General features: G+C 52.1%; 2 protein-coding genes across 2 annotated transcripts; one reads left to right on the forward strand and one right to left on the reverse strand.

The window, feature by feature from the left end:
- Nucleotides 1-296: 296 nt before the first annotated feature.
- DDB2 (damage specific DNA binding protein 2) lies at nucleotides 297-11,802 on the forward strand. The gene is made up of 10 exons (XM_036763241.1): nucleotides 297-778; nucleotides 3,726-3,859; nucleotides 4,272-4,463; nucleotides 7,808-7,953; nucleotides 8,984-9,083; nucleotides 9,168-9,345; nucleotides 9,628-9,770; nucleotides 10,971-11,135; nucleotides 11,229-11,274; nucleotides 11,489-11,802. Exons 1-10 carry the CDS (start codon nucleotides 301-303, stop codon nucleotides 11,608-11,610), a joined length of 1,704 nt encoding a protein of 567 aa, XP_036619136.1. The 5' UTR covers nucleotides 297-300; the 3' UTR covers nucleotides 11,611-11,802.
- Nucleotides 11,803-11,878: 76 nt separating this feature from the next.
- ACP2 (acid phosphatase 2, lysosomal) lies at nucleotides 11,879-17,506 on the reverse strand. Its single transcript, XM_036763242.1, has 11 exons — nucleotides 17,328-17,506; nucleotides 16,484-16,579; nucleotides 15,971-16,057; nucleotides 15,292-15,444; nucleotides 15,105-15,203; nucleotides 14,925-15,014; nucleotides 14,360-14,492; nucleotides 13,350-13,432; nucleotides 13,087-13,193; nucleotides 12,799-12,974; nucleotides 11,879-12,718 (listed from the first exon to the last, which is right to left on the reverse strand). Exons 1-11 carry the CDS (start codon nucleotides 17,472-17,474, stop codon nucleotides 12,585-12,587), a joined length of 1,305 nt encoding a protein of 434 aa, XP_036619137.1. The 5' UTR covers nucleotides 17,475-17,506; the 3' UTR covers nucleotides 11,879-12,584.
- Between the last annotated feature and the right edge of the window lie 979 nt (nucleotides 17,507-18,485).

The raw sequence follows: 18,485 nt of genomic DNA on the forward strand, positions 1-18,485 counted from the left end.
CTGAACAGAAGGACCACACCCAGGACCCCGATCCTCGGACAGGTAGCAGCGGCGGCAGCCGCACATACTCGGTCCAGAGCTCCACCAGCTCTGGCCAACGCTGGAGAGACCAAGACTCGCGGCCGCTGTTACCATGGTAGCAAAGAGACGACTCCCTCGTAAACCCACCCTCCGCGGCAACGCCCGGACGAATCAGCCAATCCTCAAGCAGAGGAAGGCTTTTTCACCAATTAGAAGCCTCAGAATAGGAATCGATGTTCGGATTGGCTGATGATCTTATGGTTTTACTTAGGCCTGGCAATGGGCGCGCCTGAAGCGGCTTCAGGGTCGCTGACGAAACGCGCCGAGCGCCATCTTGATTCCTGGCCTACACTGGTCGCTGAGCCCCGCAGTGCGCAGATCGTCCTTAGGCCTAGCTATTTGCCTTTTCCGGTTCGCCGCCCTCCCCGCACCGCCCCTGACCCCCGGAAGTGGCTGAGCCTCCGGAGGAAGGGGGCGGGACCAGAGGCGGAAGTCAGTTCGAGCGGGGCGCGCGTGAATCGGGACTGCGGGCGAGTGGCGGTAGCTGAGGGCTTTCCGGGGGAGCCCGGTCCAGCCCGGCCAGCACCCGCTGCCCAGGGCCTCGCTCCTCTCCTCACTCGCTCTCCGGGCTCAGGCAGGATGGCTTCCAAGCGACCGCCGGGCCAGAGCAAGAGGAGCGCGCCAGCCCTGGAGCCTCCCCGGGCCAAGAGGCGGTGTGTGCGGAGCCCCAACCGCAGATGCCGGCCGCCAGTCCGGGGTATCGCAGACCCTCCCTCCCCAACCCCTGGGGCTGACTCCAGCTCAGTGCTGGGGGATGGGAGCCGGAAGGGCGGGCCTGCAGGGGGCCCTGGAGACCAAACCCGAAGCAGCTCCTCGCTGCCCTGGGCGAGCTTCCACTCTCCTGCGGGGGAGGGGGAGGTTGCACACCACGTGGGCCCCGGAGCAGAAGCGGGATGACCTGGGAGAGCAGCCGACTTCAGGGAGACTATTGCCGAGCCAGCAGCCCGAGGAGGGGTCGGAGCCGCCCCAAAGCACCCCGGCGGCTTCCAGTCCAGCCCCCTCGTTTTACACATGAAGGGGATGAGGCCTAGACAGGGCCGGTGGTGTTAGGTCTGGGGGCCCCCAAGGCGTTAGGAAGGTCAAAGCTATTTCCATCATACTTAGACGTTTAATTTTGTAGTAGGATAAGTAATTCACATAAACAAAAGCCTAGGGGGAGGGGTCCTCGACCAAAAAGCTTGAAAACCTTTGTTAGAGAATAGATTCTCAAGAATGAGGGAACAGCCTTGCAAAAGCTTGTAAGAGGGAGACAGTTTTTTATTTGTGAAACCACATTTGGCTAGAACGTAGTGAGTGAAGGGGAGTAGTTCCATGAGCTTTGAAAGATAGGTTGGAATGACTGATAGAGAAATATTTTGCATTACTGTACGTGTATAACCTCAAATTGCTTGTCAGTTTAGGGAGGGGAAAAAAATAGAAGAAAAAGAAACATAGGTTGGAGCCAGGCTGTGAAGGGTTTTCAGTGGCCGGCTGAAAAATTTGTATTATGTCCTACAGCCAGTGAGGAAGTCTTGAAGATTGCTGAGGAAAGGAGTGACTTGATCAGACCTGTGCTTTAGGAAGGTTAGATAAGTGTATAGAACAGGAGGGATGGGAGAAAGAAAGAGAATGGGTGCAGGGAAACCAATTAGCAGGCTGGAGGGAAACAGGTGCCAGAGATGATGTAAGTGGAATCAACTGAGCTTTGCAGCAGATGAGGGACGGAGAAAAGTCACAGATAACTGAGGGTGAATCAGTCATTAGTGGTTGGGAGAATAGTGGGCCCTCAACAGAAATCAGGAAGTCTGGAGGAGGTCATTGAGTTAACAAACATTTATTAACTTTATCTTGAGATGAGAGATATCATTCTAGGCAGGAAAAGGCACAAGAAGTCAGGAGATAGAGTGTCCTTTGAAAGGAATAATAGGAAAGCTAGTTTGCTTGATGAAAGTCATTAGAGAGGAAGAAAATATAAAAAGATTTAAAAGAAAAAACATCAAGGTCATGAAGGCTTTTAAAAGCCAAATAGGAGTTTATATTTGATCCTGGTTATAGGAAGCTGTTGGAGTTTTTGAGTAGATAGTACTTTGGGAAGATCACTTTGGCAGCTGAGAGGAGGATGGACTGGAATGGGGATAGACGAGTCAGGGAGACCAAGCTTTTGAAATTGTCTAGGTATGAGGCAGTGGGGGTGGGGGTGGAGTCTGTAGTTGTGTAAATGGAAGGAAGGGGCATAGAGGAGAGACATCTTGAATGTAGAAACAAGATGACAAAAGATGGGACTTACGAGGTGTCAAGAATAACACAAAGGTTAGGAGTCTGGGTGGCTGGGAGGAGGTGGTACCCCTGAGGATAATTGGGTAGGGGGAGAGGTTGGGAGAAAAGAGTTCTGTTTTGGATATGATGAGTTTGAGATATCTATAGGTCATTCATTTCAAGCTTTCCAATAGGTAATTGGTGACAAGAGACTATAAGTCAGGAAAGATGTCAGGGCTGGATAACTCTGTAATAGATCTATATAGAGATGATAACTGAGCCTTTGGGAATTAATTACCAAGTGGGATAGCATAGAGGGGGAAAAGAGCAGTGCACTCCACCCCAGTTAGTGGGTGTTTTTAGGGGTTGAGAGGGGGAAGACAGTTCAGTTTGGGATGTGCTGCATGTTTAGATGACACCCAGTTGGGCTGTGTGGCGAACTCCCTTATCCCCCCACCCCATAACTCTTGGAAGTCATCCCCATTCTCTTTAATGAAAAGATGGTCCTTGCCAAGGCCAACCCTGCTGCCAGTTCGCTTGATCTCACTGTTCCCCAGTGATTCTCCTCTCCCATCTGCAGATTTTTCCTATTTCCTGGCTTACTCTTTCCTGCAAGAGCGGCAGACTCCCCAAGCACTTCTTTATCCTCCTGACCCCTCCCCCCCCCTTTAACTTTGACTTGACCCTAACATCCCTACATGCTATCAGCTCACGTCTTTATTGTTCTCTGTAAAGTAGGGGGCCAAGGTCCTAGGAGAGAAGAGGCGGGGAGTAGAGGGACATGGTTTGTAACATCTAGTCTGGGGAATGCAGTGGTCATTCAGGCCAGAATGAAAGGACATCTCTGCAGCACCAAGTCCCCAGTTGTGATTAGATAGCAAGTCTGTGGCAGACCCAGTCAGCACGGTTATGTGACTTCCAGTGAAGGCAAATGGTGGGGATAAGCCAGGGTTCAGATTTGGAGCAACAAGAGGGCAGAGGGATTTGAGAATAGAGGGCAGGGTATGATTGAATTGCTTATAGGTTTGAGACTGAAGAACAGAAGGTGAGGCTAGAACTGGATGGAGTGACCGACAGGAAAGATGAATAAGTTTAGTTGAGAGACAGAGATGGAAAGATAAGAAACTTCATCTCAGCTGAATTTGGGAATTGTGTCATGGAGGTAGTTTGGGGTGATCACCTGAGCATTCCTGTGTGTGGCTGAGGCACAGTGAGGTGCAAGCCTTGGGAACTGAGGCTGAAGACCTGAGAGACCAGGGTGCTTGAGGAAACAGCAGCGTTTGTATTGAAGTCCCACTCCCTCCTTTTTTGCTGCTTTCAGAAGCAAAATCAGCATCTTTTTCTTTGTGTTAAAGAGCTGATGATAGTTTGGGGTGAAGGGGGAAACATTTATCTCTTCTGCTTGGCAGGCTCGGGCACACAGGATAATGTTTCAGGCTGGAAACATCCTGAGTTGGCCAGCCAAAGAGAAAACCGTTATAGCATAATTTGGGCTCACCACCAACAGAAGCTGGGCAGAGCACCTTGGGCATTTTTCCAGCAGGTGAGATCTCGATTGAAAATGAGCGCTAAAAGGAAAAGGCCCTTAGCTGCTATTGTGACAAATTTCCCGCTAATGTTAGGGGATGGACTGGTTGAGGTAGTTGTATGTAGAGGGCATGGTCAGATGGTTCTTACTTGGAGTGGTTCTAAGTACCCTGATCCAAGTAACCAGCCTATTAGGGAGGGTAGGACTCTGTCCCACCTGTACCAGACTGTTTTGTACTCTCCAGCAGGGGATGACTATCTTCCTAGTCATAATCCCAGGTAAATAGCTGTCTAGAGGTAGAGGAGATGGACTGTACCGTGGTCAGCAGCTGTGACAGCCACAACAGGCAATTGTAACCATGGGGTGTGCTTGGAACAGGCTGTGGATGTGAATGTCTGAGCCCCGCTTCTGTTCTCTCTGCCCCCAGTGTCTTCAGAAGGCCTTTTTGCACTCTTTGGACTCTTACCGACTTTTCCGCACAGCTAGTCCCTTTGACCGAAGAACAACGTGCCTAGAATGGCACCCAACTCATCCCAGCACCCTGGCTGTGGGCTCCAAGGGTGGAGACATCATCCTCTGGGACTATGAAGTACTGGACAAAAACTATTTCATTAAAGGGGTGAGTTCCTGGGCTCAGCTTTGAATGTTTTTGCCCTTGTCCCACCTTCTGGCTTCTCGGATGTGTGAGGGATGTGGGGGAGGATTTCTTCAGTACTGGATTAGCTCCTTGGATTGGGGGAAAAAAACCAATGACAGGCCCCTCCTCAAAAAGAGATTGTGTATTGAAGGTGCCTGGGCTGGTGGATGTGACAAAGTATTAACTTGGGGACGTTAGTATTTAAAAACCTATACTGGCTTCTGGTAATCAAGCAAGCATCATACTTTGGGAAGCCCTGGAAACACCAAGAAGGATTCAGATGTTTGAGCGGCTTTGCCTTAGGAAAAATAACCTAAGGTTGCTCCCATATGGCATTTGCTCACTAAATAGAACAGATGAGTCCTGGCGTGCAGAGCAGGATCTGGGAAGGGGAAGGGAAGCTCTTTAGTTTGTCATAAGAGGGTTTGCATTTGTAGGGTGGTAGGCCTGCACTGGACAGGGCCACTGGAGAAGAGAAAGTGAGGAAAGGGTCTATAAGCCAGGCAGATACTTGTAGAAACTTGCCCCCCAACACGTCCTCTGATTGCCACCTGCAGCCCTAGAGACTGCTAAGAGCAGACAGCCCCACTCACTGGCTTGTTTTTGTGTACCAAGGTTGGGTGCTTGGACGCTAAGCTGGAGAGAGGAAGCAGATTGTTAAGTAGTGATCAGAGAAAGTGGCTTTTCTTCTGAACACCTAGAAGCATGTACCATACCCCCTAGAACTGAGGTATCAGGTTCCAATAGAAACAAATCCCTGCAGGCCAGAGAAATCTTAGAAAACCACAAAGTAACATTATCTATGTTGTATTTGTATTTATTTTGGTAACTATTTCCTAGTTGAATCTGGTTCTTGCTGTACTTGTACTCTAGAGTTTGGGGTGGCATTTGGGCCTGAGTTGGACACCTCTGCCCTAGATGACCCGTGTCTAAGTAGTAGGCAGTTGTAATCCTAGATCCAAGCTGAGACTGAAGCACTGGAGCTGGCCCATGTCTGCTCCTTCCCTTCCTGGGTACAAGGGGTGCAGCCCCAGCCCTCTTCCACTTTAGGGTGGAGACCGGAGCCTGTCACTCCTGAACCACTGAGTTTTAGAAAAAGACCGTGGACAAGCTTGAGACAAAAAATACCATGAAACTCCAGAACCACAACTAAAATTCCAGTGCTAAGTTAAAAAAAAAATCCCTATTCTTTCCAGAGAAACAACCAGGAATTAGTGTGAAAATATTCCTGCAAGCAAGCTTCCACATGATAGACTATCTAATGTAGACTGTTTACCTTGCATGTGGCACGGGTAGATATCTGATGGAGGATCTGGCCCATCTCCAAGGAGGATTTCCACCTTTGGCTACAACAAGGGGAGCTAATAAGTAGTTTAGCTGGGGTGGCTCAAGCAGCACACAGCCAGCCCAGTTGGAGTATTGGCCTAGGACTGTATCTACCACACGTCAAATAACAATTTATTCTGAACCCCCTAAAGGAGCGCCCCAACCCCAGCCTCCCTCCTCCTCTTCTTTTAGGAGTTCAGAGTAAAAGCCACTTTCTGTGAACCTGGGGATGGGGAATTAGCTTACTTTACAATTTAGCTCCTTCTCACTAAATGCTTGGTATACAAATTAAGGTCTCAGTGAGTAAACCCATTTATGCAAACATTTATGTAAACCGACATGGGGAAGTTACCCAAGAGTAAATGAGCTCTTTGGGAATGAGATAAAATCTCAGCTCAGCAGAGAAGAAAATGATCTCAGATCTCACCTTAGATCTCACCCTAGATCTCACCTGGGGAGTATGTGCTTAGCAGTTTCTAGAGGTACAGGCTCTAGTATAGGGATCAGGGGACCTGGTGGGAGGTGGCTTCTCAACCTGAGACTCTGGGGATCTCACTCACCATTCCCAGGTTTCCATCTTTTCTCTCCCCTGTCTCTCTTTCTCTTTCTCTAGAGCCTCAGTGCACTCAGTGTCTGGGGCCAGGAGAAGCCTGTCTCCTTCCCAGTGAGGACACGGCTTCCAAAGGTTATCCTTCAAGGAACTAGCCCCAGCACCAGGGACATCCTTTTCTGAAGGATACTCTCCTTTTCTTTTTTTTTTCAATCTAGCCTGGGAGCAGCAGTGCTCATTTCATTCCAAATTTCAACATCTGACCATGCCCCTGTGACTTTGTATTATTCAGGCCCTAGAGAAGGGGACAGGTATGACCAGAGCTTAGAGGATGGTCCCCTATCAGGTCACTGCACCGCTGGGTGGCCCAGCAGATTGGACAGGACACTGGGCTTGGATTTAACTTAGCACCGAGTTTCAGTCCGACCTCAGATACTAACTAGCTCTGGCAGTTACCCAATTTCTGCCCGTTTCCTTAACCATAATGTGGAGATAGTTAACAGCCCCTATCTTGAAGGGATCAAATGAGATGCTGTCTGTAAAGTGCACAGTGGCTGGCCCATAGTAGGTGCTTAATAAATGCTTTTTCCTTTTCTTCTACCCCACTTTTTTCTCCAGCCCTTTCCTATCCTAAGCAGATTATTGATTCAGTCTTATGGAACCGTGGGAGCTGGCCACATTGACCCACGTGACCGGCTGGGAGAGGCAGAAAGGGTCCTAACAGGGCCTTTTGATCTTCACTCCTATCCATTCACTCCATTGGTTGGCACAACCATCCTACCAGGCTGGACAGATGAGGAAACTGACTCTGGCCTGAGGCTGCATGACTAGTGATTAATGGAGCTGGGCCTAGCTTAGGGTGTCTTACTCCTGCTGAGTCCAGTCTACAGCAGAGAGGTCTCAGACTTGAAGCCAGCCAGCAAAACTCCCAAGTATGTCCTGAACCATATTCACATGGAGTTAGGAAATGTTTAACAGAATAAAAATAACAAAACAGATAATGTTAGTATGTGGTTTTCTAAGTCCATATGCTGCTGCCTGGGTGCCGTTTGATACCACTGCTCTGAGCTCTGCCCCCAAGTGCGCCCTTTCGACAAAGGGGATCCTAGTCTCTCTAGTAGCCAAGGAACAGTAGCTCGCCCTCTCCTGAGAGGAGTCGGCTAGGTATAGTGTGTCAGTGAGGATGCCAGGTAAGCTGTCTCTGAGTGGGCTGGGTTGGCCTGGGCAGCTTGGGGAAGGTTAGGAAAGGCAGAAAGGCTCAGTGGAAGGAGCAAGGCAGTGTTCCTCACAACCGTCTTTCCAGTCCAGCTGTAGCCCCTGAAGCCAAAGCTATTCTGAGTGAACTTTCTTGGCTTGTGAACTTCCGGTCTCTGCTGATGTTGGCTGTCTTTTCTGTAGACACCAGAAGGATCAGCAGTTCCTCCTGATCACCCAGCTTTTCTTCTTTCAGATTGGAGCTGGAGGGAGCATCACAGGGATGAAGTTTAACCCTCTCAATACCAACCAGCTGTTTGTTTCCTCGATGGTGGGGACCACCAGCCTGAAGGACTTCCTGGGCAACACAATCAGAGTCTTCACCAGCACAAACAGCTGGGAGTAAGCAACCAAACCATCAAAGCAAAGGGGCTTCTAAGACCCAAAGGGAGCACCTAGATCCTTTTTCCCTTCTTCTGGGGTAGAGAGAATACTACTGCCATTTTCCTGCTCTGGCTGGCTCCCTTAGTCTTTCCCACGTGAGTGGCTCCTTCAGGGACCAGGACTCTGTGGCGAGTCTTTGCTTGGTAGGTTGAATTGTCCTAGAGGAGGTGGCTGGAGACATCCCTGTTCCTCTCAATCAAGACTTGGGGATGAGGCTAACTGTCCTGCCTGTCTGACTTGAGAAACAGTGAACAGGGGCTAGAGCTAGAGGCTTGAGTTCTAGGCCTGTCACAGATCCTATTTTCATAGTCCATCCAGAGGAGGTTCATGTGCATAAAACACTTTAGTCTCTCTAGGGGCAAGAAGCTAAACAAGCACTGTGTATGGTTCTTGACTTCCACATTATGGATCACTGCCCTACTGGGGTTGACAGGTCAGGACCTACCAGAGGGCTGCAGCCTCAGTTTCTCAGGTCCCTACTGTGACTCTTACCCAACTGTGGCAGAGTGGGAGCAGTGAGGAATGGGACCTAGCCCTAAGGGTTTGAGGGTTCAGTGGAGACTTTTCCGGGGAAAATTAAGCAGAGTTTTTGGTGGGCAGCAAGATCTCCCCTTTCCTTAACTGCCCCTGGCCAAAGTATTCAGAAGAGCCAAGGAGCAGGTTAGGGCCTCCAGGGCCTCTGTCCTCTTATCAGAGCTCTAGGAGGACTGGTACCTGATCCCCTGAGTTTGAGGCTCCTATTCTTGGCTTTCCTTCTGCCATGGGAGTGGGGAGGGGGCTACCTTACACTATGGAGCCCCCATGCAGCCCCAATTGGGGAGCTGCCTCCAGGACCCACACTGACCACCGGCAGTACCAGCGCAGCAGCAGCATCACATGCTTAGTCCTGGCCAATCTGCCACATCCCAGTGCTCCTGCAGTGCTTGGGGCTTTGTGTTTCTGACTTCAAACACATGGGGAAGAAACTTGATCCTATTTCTCCCTCCAGCTACTGGTACACCAGTGTGGATGTGTCTGCCAAAAGCCGCGTGGTGGTCACAGGAGATAGTTCGGGCAGTGTGGTCTTGATGAACATGGATGGCAAAGAGGTTTGTTCCCAGAACTCAGAATCCCAGCCTTACTCCCTTTTCCATCCTTATTGTCCTCTACCTGAGCTGAGCCCTTCTCTGCAGATCTGGAATCTCAAGCTTCACAAAAAGAAGGTGACCCATGTAGCTCTGAATCCTCTCTGTGACTGGTTGCTGGCCACAGCCTCAGTGGACCAAACAGTGAAAATCTGGGATCTGCGCCAGGTCAGAGGGAAGTCTTCCTTCGTCCACCTGATGCCTCACGAGCGTGCTGTCAATGCAGGTATGAGAGGGAGGGAGCTGGGAGCCCCCTCCCATTCTGCAAGGATGGTAGCCATTCTTAGGGCTTTATGGCATGAGATAAGCCCTGCATTCTAGGAGCTTCCCAGCCACTCCAGCCAGCTCTTGGGAAGTTCCCAGAGTGCTTCTTCACAATTTCCACACTGGTACTGGGCCTGGCTCTTGGGGATGGGGTAGAACGGAGAGAGAGAAGCAGTCTGGGGATGCACAGGCCCAGCACTGAGGAGGCTCCTTGAAGACACAGGCTTCTCCTGCACTTGTCCAGCTTATTTCAGTCCAGATGGGGCCAAACTCCTGACCACAGACCAGCACAGTGAGATCCGGGTGTATTCTGCCTCCCATTGGGCGTGTCCCCAGCACCTGATTCCCCACCCTCATCGCCACTTCCAGCACCTCACGCCCATCAAGGTGAGTAGCTAGAGGTGTTTAGCCTAGGAAACAATCCAGTGCCAAGGATCTGGTCAGATCTGCCATGACAACCAAAAAATGCCATCCTTCTGGAACCCTGTCTTTGGCCAACTACTCCTTGACTTGCATGATCCTGTACGTTCTTATTTTCTCCTGGCTAACTACTCTTACTTTCTTGTCAAATGCGGGCATCTTTCAGGATCCTGGTTTCATTTATTACTTAGGTACTGTCATGCAGAGGACTCTGCTCTCTCCAGTCCTGGCCCTTCTCAGAAGTCTTGCACTATCTAAAAGGAAGTTTGTGGTCTCCTGTGCACAGTCGCTTAGCCCAGTCCCACTCTTTCTGGTCCCCTAGGCTCTCAGGGAGGGAGTTCTGGGTAACCCCTCTTGGCCCTCCCCTGATGCTTGGCAGATTTTTCTCTGAAACATGAGTTTGGCCCTTTGCCTGCCATGTCCACAACCCTAGCCCAGGCCCTCATGGTTTTAGGTTGGCACTTCTTCAGACCATTGAGAGCCTCTTTGGAGCAATTTTTGGATTGTCTTACTCCCTTTCTCTCAAGTCCGTGGGGGCTGTTGGCCAATTCAGGTCAAATCTAAGCTTCCTTGAGCATATCTCAGGGCCCTTTGACCAGATGGGTCTTTTCCCGATCTGCTCCATCTCAGCTTGTGCTTGCCATTCCAGCAAGCAAATCTGCCCATAACCGGTGATTTGCTTCTAGCCTTATGCACACCATTTCTCCTTTCTCTGTGAAATTCTTTCCCCTTCACATTTGATTTATGAAGCCTTCCTGTTTTAACCATTCCTACTCCTGCTCTTCCAGCCACTCTTAGACTTTATGTCTTTGTTCGTACAGGGATTCTAGATTTAATCTAATTCTAGATTCAGCACTGTCTTAATTGGTCCAAAACATTTCTCTTTACTACAAGTTTGATGGCAGTAAACCCTGCCCTCCCCCCCCTTCTCTAGTGGTTTGGCTAAAAGTCGTTTGTATATCCTTACTACACACCAACTCACAGCAGAGGGAGAAGGCCAGGCCCAAAATGTTCCAGGCAGTTGGTGAAAACCAGCTTTGGATTATCCACCATGTACATGACTTGCCATGTCTGTCTGTCTTATCTCCATCAAATGGACCATGAGTGCTGTGCCTATTGAGGGTCCAGGGTTCTGTTCTCTCTGATCACCATCCTGTCCTCTCCCAGGCAACGTGGCACCCTCGTTATGACCTCATCGTGGTGGGTCGCTATCCAGACCCCAATTTTGCAGGTTTCAACCCTCACGAATCTCGGACGATTGATTTATTTGATGGGAGCTCAGGGAAGATGATATGTCAGCTTTTTGACCCAGACTGCTCTGGCATTATCTCGGTGAGGCCTGGGTCATGTTGGGGGTAGGGATTCCAGAAGGCCCTGGGCACCCTTCTTTTCTATCACCTTCACCTTTTCTTGTCTTCTTTGCAGCTAAACAAGTTTAATCCCATGGGGGATACGTTGGCCTCTGCAATGGGTGAGTACACTAAGGGTCTCCTGCCCCAGCTTAGTGAGAAGAGGTGCTGACCTCAGCTCTCCCACTTGATCAGCCCACAAATAGTGACCAGATGCCTTGCTGGCCAAGACTTCTAACCAACCTTGTCTGGCTTCAGGAGACCTGAGCTTCTTGGGGGCCAGCCCAGAAGTACCTGGCGAGGCTGAGAACAGTAAGGTCTTTCTCCCTCTCCTAGGTTACAACATTCTCATCTGGAGTCCAGAGGAGGCTGTGACAAGGAAGCAGGAGGGGCTGATCAGGGCAATGAGCGAGCAAGGACTAGGGAAGGGTTGCTCAGCCCACCAGCTCCCTCCTTGAAACAGACCAGGCCAAAATTCAAAACAGCAGCCAAAAGGTCTGTGCCTAGAAGGGTATGCAAGAACCAAGGCCAAAGGGAAGGATCCTCTGGAAGGTATCATTCCCAATGCCTCCCCTGTGTCTGGCTACCAGGCTGGCAGTGTGATGTGGGTTGTTCTCTTAACAGTCAATAAAGTTATATCCACTTGGAAAGCTTTCTGAGCTCTCTAGCCAGAGCCTGGCAAAAGAAGAGGCTGTTTTCCTTCCGACAGAGACACAAGAAACAACGTGGAGAGTTCAACACTTTCATTCCCCTTGGGGTCCACCTTCGTCCCCTCTGGGCTACAGCCCAGAGCTGTGCAGCTCACGACCTGCGTTTGCCTAGGGCTTGTGTGTCTTCTGTGTCCTGTATGTGCCTGTACCCCCCTCCCCCCCATCCCTTTATATGCATTCTTCAAGCCAGCTCAGGATTCAGAAGAGTAGAAACAGCAGCAACTAACCCTGAGGCTTCCAACCTCAATGAACTGGGGCTATGACCCCTACCTTGAGGGCAGGAAGAGAGGCCTGGTTAAATTAGGCATGGGGGTGGTGGGAGATACAATAGAATGTCCTGTGAGCCACCTGCTGTTGTAGAAAGTAGTGCCAAAACTACTTTGGGTTGGCCTAAGGACTCCCTTCGTTTGATTGCTAGGTACTTACCCAGCATGAAATGCATTGGTGCTGCTCTGTCCTGCTTCCCAGGGCTGGGAGGCAGAAGACAACAAAGCCTCACACACCTGCTCAGAAATGCTGGGTGAGGAGGGTCCTGGGGTTAGGGCAGCACTGGGCTCAGAGGTGTATGTGTCTGCATCAAATTGGCTTCCCAGCTTTCCTAGCCTGGGCACAATCAGAGGGCAGTCCAGCCAGAGGCCTCCTGTCTATAGAATGGGAAGAGGCAGGAGGCAAGGGGCTGGACCACCTCCACGAGGCTGTAGGGAGGGGGCCTAGTGTTCTTGTCAGGCATGGTCTTCCCCATCAGCAATATGGCGGTAACCTGGAGGCTGGGCCTGCATTCGGAAGAGGACTGTGAGCAGTAACAGGATGAGCAAGAAGAGGATGGAGCCGCAAACAGCCAAGGCCACGATCACCTCTGAGGACAGGAAGAGAAGTGAGATCTTCAGGGTGGGAAAACTTTGTGACACTGAGATGACAGAATGGTGCTGGGCTCACCTGTCTCTGCGAGGCTGCTTGTCACCTGGCATTCCTGTTCCCAGTCTTCTGGCACGAGGTGCAGAGTGAGGCGTAAGAAGTCTGGGAGGGGGCAGCGCTGGGAGCAGTCCAGCAGGGCCAGGGGCCATGGAGCCTTGGTACTGTCGTTCCGGAAATACATCTCCACGGAAAAATTCCTGAGGGCAGCACAAAAGCCAGTTCTCCAGGCTGAGCCTGCAAGCTGGGAACCACCCCTCCCCCTTCCAACCACCACCCTTGGGGATTCACCAGGAAGCCAGGCCAACTCACCCATCGTCTTCCTGGTAAAGTTCAAACATGTGGCAGGAGGCGTAGGGAGCTTGTTCCCCATTGTAGATGTCCAAAGCCATCTGCAGTGCTACCAGTGTGGTGTCATGCTGTAGGAAGAAGTCTGCTTCATCCCTGCTGGCCCTTACCCCCTGGGGGGAGGGCCATTCCCTCTTAGCATCCCCACAAAGAGCCTAAGAATAGAGGGTCCAGGAAAGGGGGGGTTGACTACGGGAGGGAAAACATGGGTGAAAGAGTCAGCTCACCGCAGAGTAGATGAGCAACTTGGGGTGCTGGGAGGCCGACGCTGCCCAAGTCAGGTTCTTGCGGATCTCGCCTAGGAGGACCCCTGAAGGAAAACACAAGGAAATGTTGAGTGGCTGGTGGTGGCCATCAGAGCCTCCTCATCCTCCCCCACTAGAAGAACTTCATCTGGCTGATGACAGGGTAAGCCCAGCTACCAATTTTACCAGATAGCTAGAATTTCAAAGAAAATACTGAAAGTATTAGAAGCATGGTCCCTGCCTTTGAACAGCTTATGATCTCAAGGGGCAAAATGGGCTTTAGTGCCAAATCCAACCAAACATATATAGAGCTTTAGTTAGGAACAATTGCCAGTCAGTGATTGGGTTCATGAGAAAGTAGCTGGAGTACAATGAGGCAGCCCTCAAGAGGTGACTCAAATGCCTCTTGACAGGCATCAGAACCAAGGCCTGTGGCCACAGGATTGTCTGTTCCTGGCACCTGTATCAAAGTGGGTCCTGTCATAGTTGGGATAATCTAAGGCTCCCTGAGGACAGCTAGGTGGCATGGTAGATAAAGTGCTGGATCCAAACTCAGTAAGACTTTATCTTTCTGAGATCAAATCTGGCCTTAAGACACTGGCTATGTGACCCTGGGCAAGTCACTTCATCCTTTGTGCCTCAGTTTCCTTATCTGTAAAATGAGCTGGAGAAGGGAAAGGTAAACCACTCCAGTGTCTCTGCCAAGAAAACCCCAAATGGGGTCACAAAGAGTTGGACACGACTGAAATGAATGAACAACCACCAAAAAAGGGCTCTGAGCAGGGTGTGAATGGAACTAACTGGCTCTTCAGAGATGAACAAACGGGTAGAAAAGATGAGCAGTTGGCTCCCTGTGAAGACAACAAAGTGGAAGCTGATGTGTACAGCAGAGCTGAGTGGTGGTGGATGAGATCCTGGTCACAGAAGCCTGAGACAGCACGGGAGCTCTGGAGGGATTCTGAGGGGAGGGGCATGCCCTCTTTGTCACTCACCTCCCTGAAGCCGGGCTTTCTCTGTCTGCTGGTACATCCCAAAAAGGAACCGGAAGCTGAGATCCTTAAGCTGCCGAAGGCGCTGCATGGTCTGAGGCGACGCCCAGGGCGGTAAGGACAGGCCATGGGTTTGCTGTACACCAAATAGGTTAGTGCAGGGGAGGCTAGAGGGAGCCCAGAGATCCCAAATGGGCAAATGGCTGTATGTGTGTGCTCGTGTGTGCATGCGCTCGTGTGTGAGGGGAGGGAAAATGAGAGATGAGGCCTGGGGACCAGGGTGGCAGCCAGTATGTCTGGGGATCAGGCAGTGGGGCAGACAAGGAGAGGAAGCCTCCATGCAGACAATGTGACTCAGCAAAATGGAGTCATGTAAAACTGCTGATGGTTAGGAAACCATTTCCCATTCTGAGGTTCTCCTTCAGCCTTGGGAGGGGAAGTTGTGTGCGCTCCTCTAAGATGCCTCAGTAGGTGGTGAGAGGCCTCTCCCCTTGCCCTAGAACCTGTGATTAATGAATGACCCAGGTCCCTGGAAAAACAAGCAGGCTGGGGTCTATGGTCTGCACACCTCGCAGAAGAGAGTGTCGTAGATGTTCCAGGCTGTCTCTAGTGTTACGTCTGTGACACCTGTCTCATTAGCCACCATCTCCAGAAATTGCTGTGAAGGTAAACCAGAGGTGGTCACGGTCACCCTGTTTCCTGTGGGCTGATGGCATCGTGACCTCCTGCCCCCTTCACCCCCACTTACAGCATTCTGAACTGTCTCATTTTGGTATTCGGGGGTCTGGCGAGTCTCATTCTGTAGCTGCTCAAACCGAGGACACGGGCCCAGTGGGAACTTCAACAGCTGTGAACAGAGAAGCAAGGCAAGAATCAGGGATTGGTGAAATGGGGAGGAGGGCGTGTCCCACGGGCAAAGGGTCAGCCAGCCTCACCTTATCCTGGGCCTCAGGAACAGTATGGACAGGGATAGGCTGCCATGTGATGTTTGGATTAAAAGACTGCGCGCCCTCAACCGGGAAGAGTCCAGCCAGATTGGCCTCAGCACTCATAAGGGTGCGGTCAAAGTCTGTGCTTCGAATGTAAACCTGCCAAGGAGAGCAGTGAGCAAACCTCCGTCAGGGTGCCTGGGAAAGGCCTTTGGCCCATGGGACAGCAGGCCTCCCAGCAGCTGCAGGTACTTATAAAGCCTTGGGTTTCTGTGATGAGAAGAGCAAGAAAGGAAAGAAGAGCTTGAGAGAGCGGAGCAACACATGAGAACCTGAGGCAGAAACAGCTGCACTCTCACAATTTGAATTTCCTGAGGGCTTGTGGTTTACCTAGCCCTCAACACAACCACCAGCTGTGGCCAGGGAGGGAAAGGGAATCCCCCAGGGTGCAGGAGAGCAGAGGCTGTGGCTCTGATCAACCTTCCCAGGGCAGAGGTCTCCTCAGAGGAAAAGGTGCTTGGCAGCTTCCCTTCCTAGTCTGGAACTGGGGCATGTATGCAGATGTTCCCTCGCCTCAAGAACAGAAGCAAGGAGTAAGCCTAGAAAGCTCCCCCAAAGTGGTGCCAAGCATAGAGAGGCAGAATCCCTCCTCCCAGAACCTCCCTGTCTGGATCCCTAAGCTCACCTCTTCCCGGTGGTAGGAAGCATTGAGGAAGCCCTGGTAGCGCTGCCGTAAAGCCTGGCCCAGCTCCCAGTGCTGCAGCATCCCCATCTGCAAGCAGACCCAAGGGTCGGTAAAGCCCAGGAACCGCAGACTCTGCTGCTCTCTAATTCTGCCCAAGGAAGGGCTGATGCTGAGTGGATCAGCATCCCTAGTCAATCGGTCCAGCCACATGTAGCACCAGCCAGGTATGGAATACAGCAAGATCAACAGAACTGGGTAAGGGTGCCACTAATCTGGAAGCTGCTCTAAAGGCAGCAGTCCCTAGGACATGGGTCCTTAACCTGTTTTTTGCATCAGGGACATGCCTTGGGGCAGACCCCTCTTCAGAATGTTTTTGAATGTACAAAACAAAAATACACAGGATTGCAAAGGAAACCAATTACATCGAAGTAGTCATCAAAATAAATTCTACGGATCTGTGCCCTAGAATCAGTGCCCGAAGGAAGAATCCTATCTGAGGGCACCTGGACAAACCTTGGTTAGCTGGCCAAAGCCTTGAGGCCACTTTCCCTCCTGATAGGGGTCCTTAGGATAGGCCTTGACAGGGGAGCGATCTCCATGTCGATATAACTGAGAAAGGAAACACTGGTTCATCTATAGGTTTCTGATGAGAAATACGTTAATGGCCCCTGACTCCCTCCGCCCCAGTTTACCCACACCCTCTTCAGAAAGCCCAACACCACGCGCCCCAAGTCAAAATCCTGCCCTAATGGTGTCCACCACTGAGTGTCCACTGGGGCGGGGGGAGGGGAGGCGCAAAAAGGGGGAAACTGGATGACAGAAGAAGGTGAGTGTTGCGGGTAGGACCGATACGAGCTGCCTCAGGCGGACTTCCATACCCCCTAATCTCAAAGTACGGACGCCTCCAAAGCCTCCGCCTAGAACTCCAAGTCAGAGCCCCCCCCTCCCCCAATTTCAATACAGCTCTCCCTTTCTTCCGATATTGATCCTTGTCCTTCCTTATCCAGAGACCCCTGCCCCCAAAGCGGAGCCGTCCTCTTTACCCAGAGATCTGTCCAGGATGCTGAAACCTCCTCCCTTGACCCAGGGACAACGTACGCCGCCCAATCCTCCCCGGCTCCCCAACGCCTCAACAGTCTCCAATCCAGATTCTACCCGCCCCCCGCAAGACACCCCTGACTCTGACCCAAAGACCCCTAGCCTAGGAGCCCCTTCCCTTGAGCCAGATACCCCACCCCCAATTCCTAGGAGCCTCTCCCAATCGGAGAGCCCTCGCGCCCAGAGTCTGACACCCCCAGCTCCCCCGCCCCTTGACCCTGCGTAGACCCCGTCTCTCTGCGCCCCCCAACTTCAGCACCAAAATCACGAAGCGGAGGCTCCGGGCCTGAGCGGGCGGCACGGGCAGCAGTAGCAGCAGGAGGAGGCCCAGGCCCCTGCCCACGAGCAGCGGCAGCGGAGATCCCCAGCAGCGGCAGCAGCGGCTGCCGGACCGTCCAGCCGCCATCGCCGCCGCCGCCGCCGCCTACTGAGGGACCATCGAGCCCGGAACCTTATCCAGGGCACCACCGAAGCCGCCCGGATGCGCGGGCCGGTGCTCCCACAGGAAGCGCCCGCGCCGCCATCTTTCTTAAGGGAGAAGGAAACGGGGGGACGGGAGGAGGGTGGAGGGAAATTGGCTGTTAGGCCGCGAGCCTGTGGGGGCGGGGCGGGGCGGAGGAGCGTGGGAAAGGGCGCGAGGCCTCTGGCGCCAGACCCAGTTCTCTCGTTCCAGGCAGGAGACGGGCCCCTTGGAACCCACCCAAGAAAAGGGCAAGAAGCAGGTGGCGCCCCCCGGAGGCGGGGCGCGGCCCCAGGCCACGTGGTCTGCCGGAAGGCGCTTGAGCGTGCTAGGGAGTCGAGATCCCTGTTTAGAATCTTGCCCCTGTGACCTTGGGCGAGTCGGCTCTGAAATAAGGGGAGGGGAAGGGCCAGGCCTGATTGACCCCCCGGGGTCCTTCAGGCTCTCGGCTCTCTGATCCTTTTAGACGCCCTTTGAGAGCGTCCATAATTGCGGCTTCGCGCCCATTTCCTGGTTTGCGGGAGGGAGCTCAAGCCTGGCCTTAGGCAAAAATCCGGAGGCTGGAGTGGGTGGTCCAGCAGCCGGCTACATGGTACAGAGGGTGTCTGGCCCTAATGGGGCGGGGAAGAGCCGAATTAAAATCCACCCTCACTTAGCGGCCTCGATTTCTTCATTTGTCAAATAAGCATCCACGGCCAGTCCGTCGCTAGGAGGGCAAGAGATGGTGTTTGCAAAGCGCTTGGAAAACCTCGAAGCCCCAGTTCTTTTTTATCCCCAGAAGAACAGGAGCTCCCTGAGGGCAGGCGCAGCTCTCTGCACGTGTGTGCAGCTGCGTCTGCCTCCAGCCAGCCCTTCAATGCGCACTGAATTTAACGAGGGTCCTCGGGGTCACGGCGCTGCACCCAGCAGGAGCTCAATAAATACGCGTGGACCGACCTACCGGCTGTGGTACTTTCC

This window comes from Trichosurus vulpecula, chromosome 6, assembly GCF_011100635.1.
Source record: "Trichosurus vulpecula isolate mTriVul1 chromosome 6, mTriVul1.pri, whole genome shotgun sequence".
Lineage (NCBI taxonomy): Eukaryota > Metazoa > Chordata > Mammalia > Diprotodontia > Phalangeridae > Trichosurus > Trichosurus vulpecula.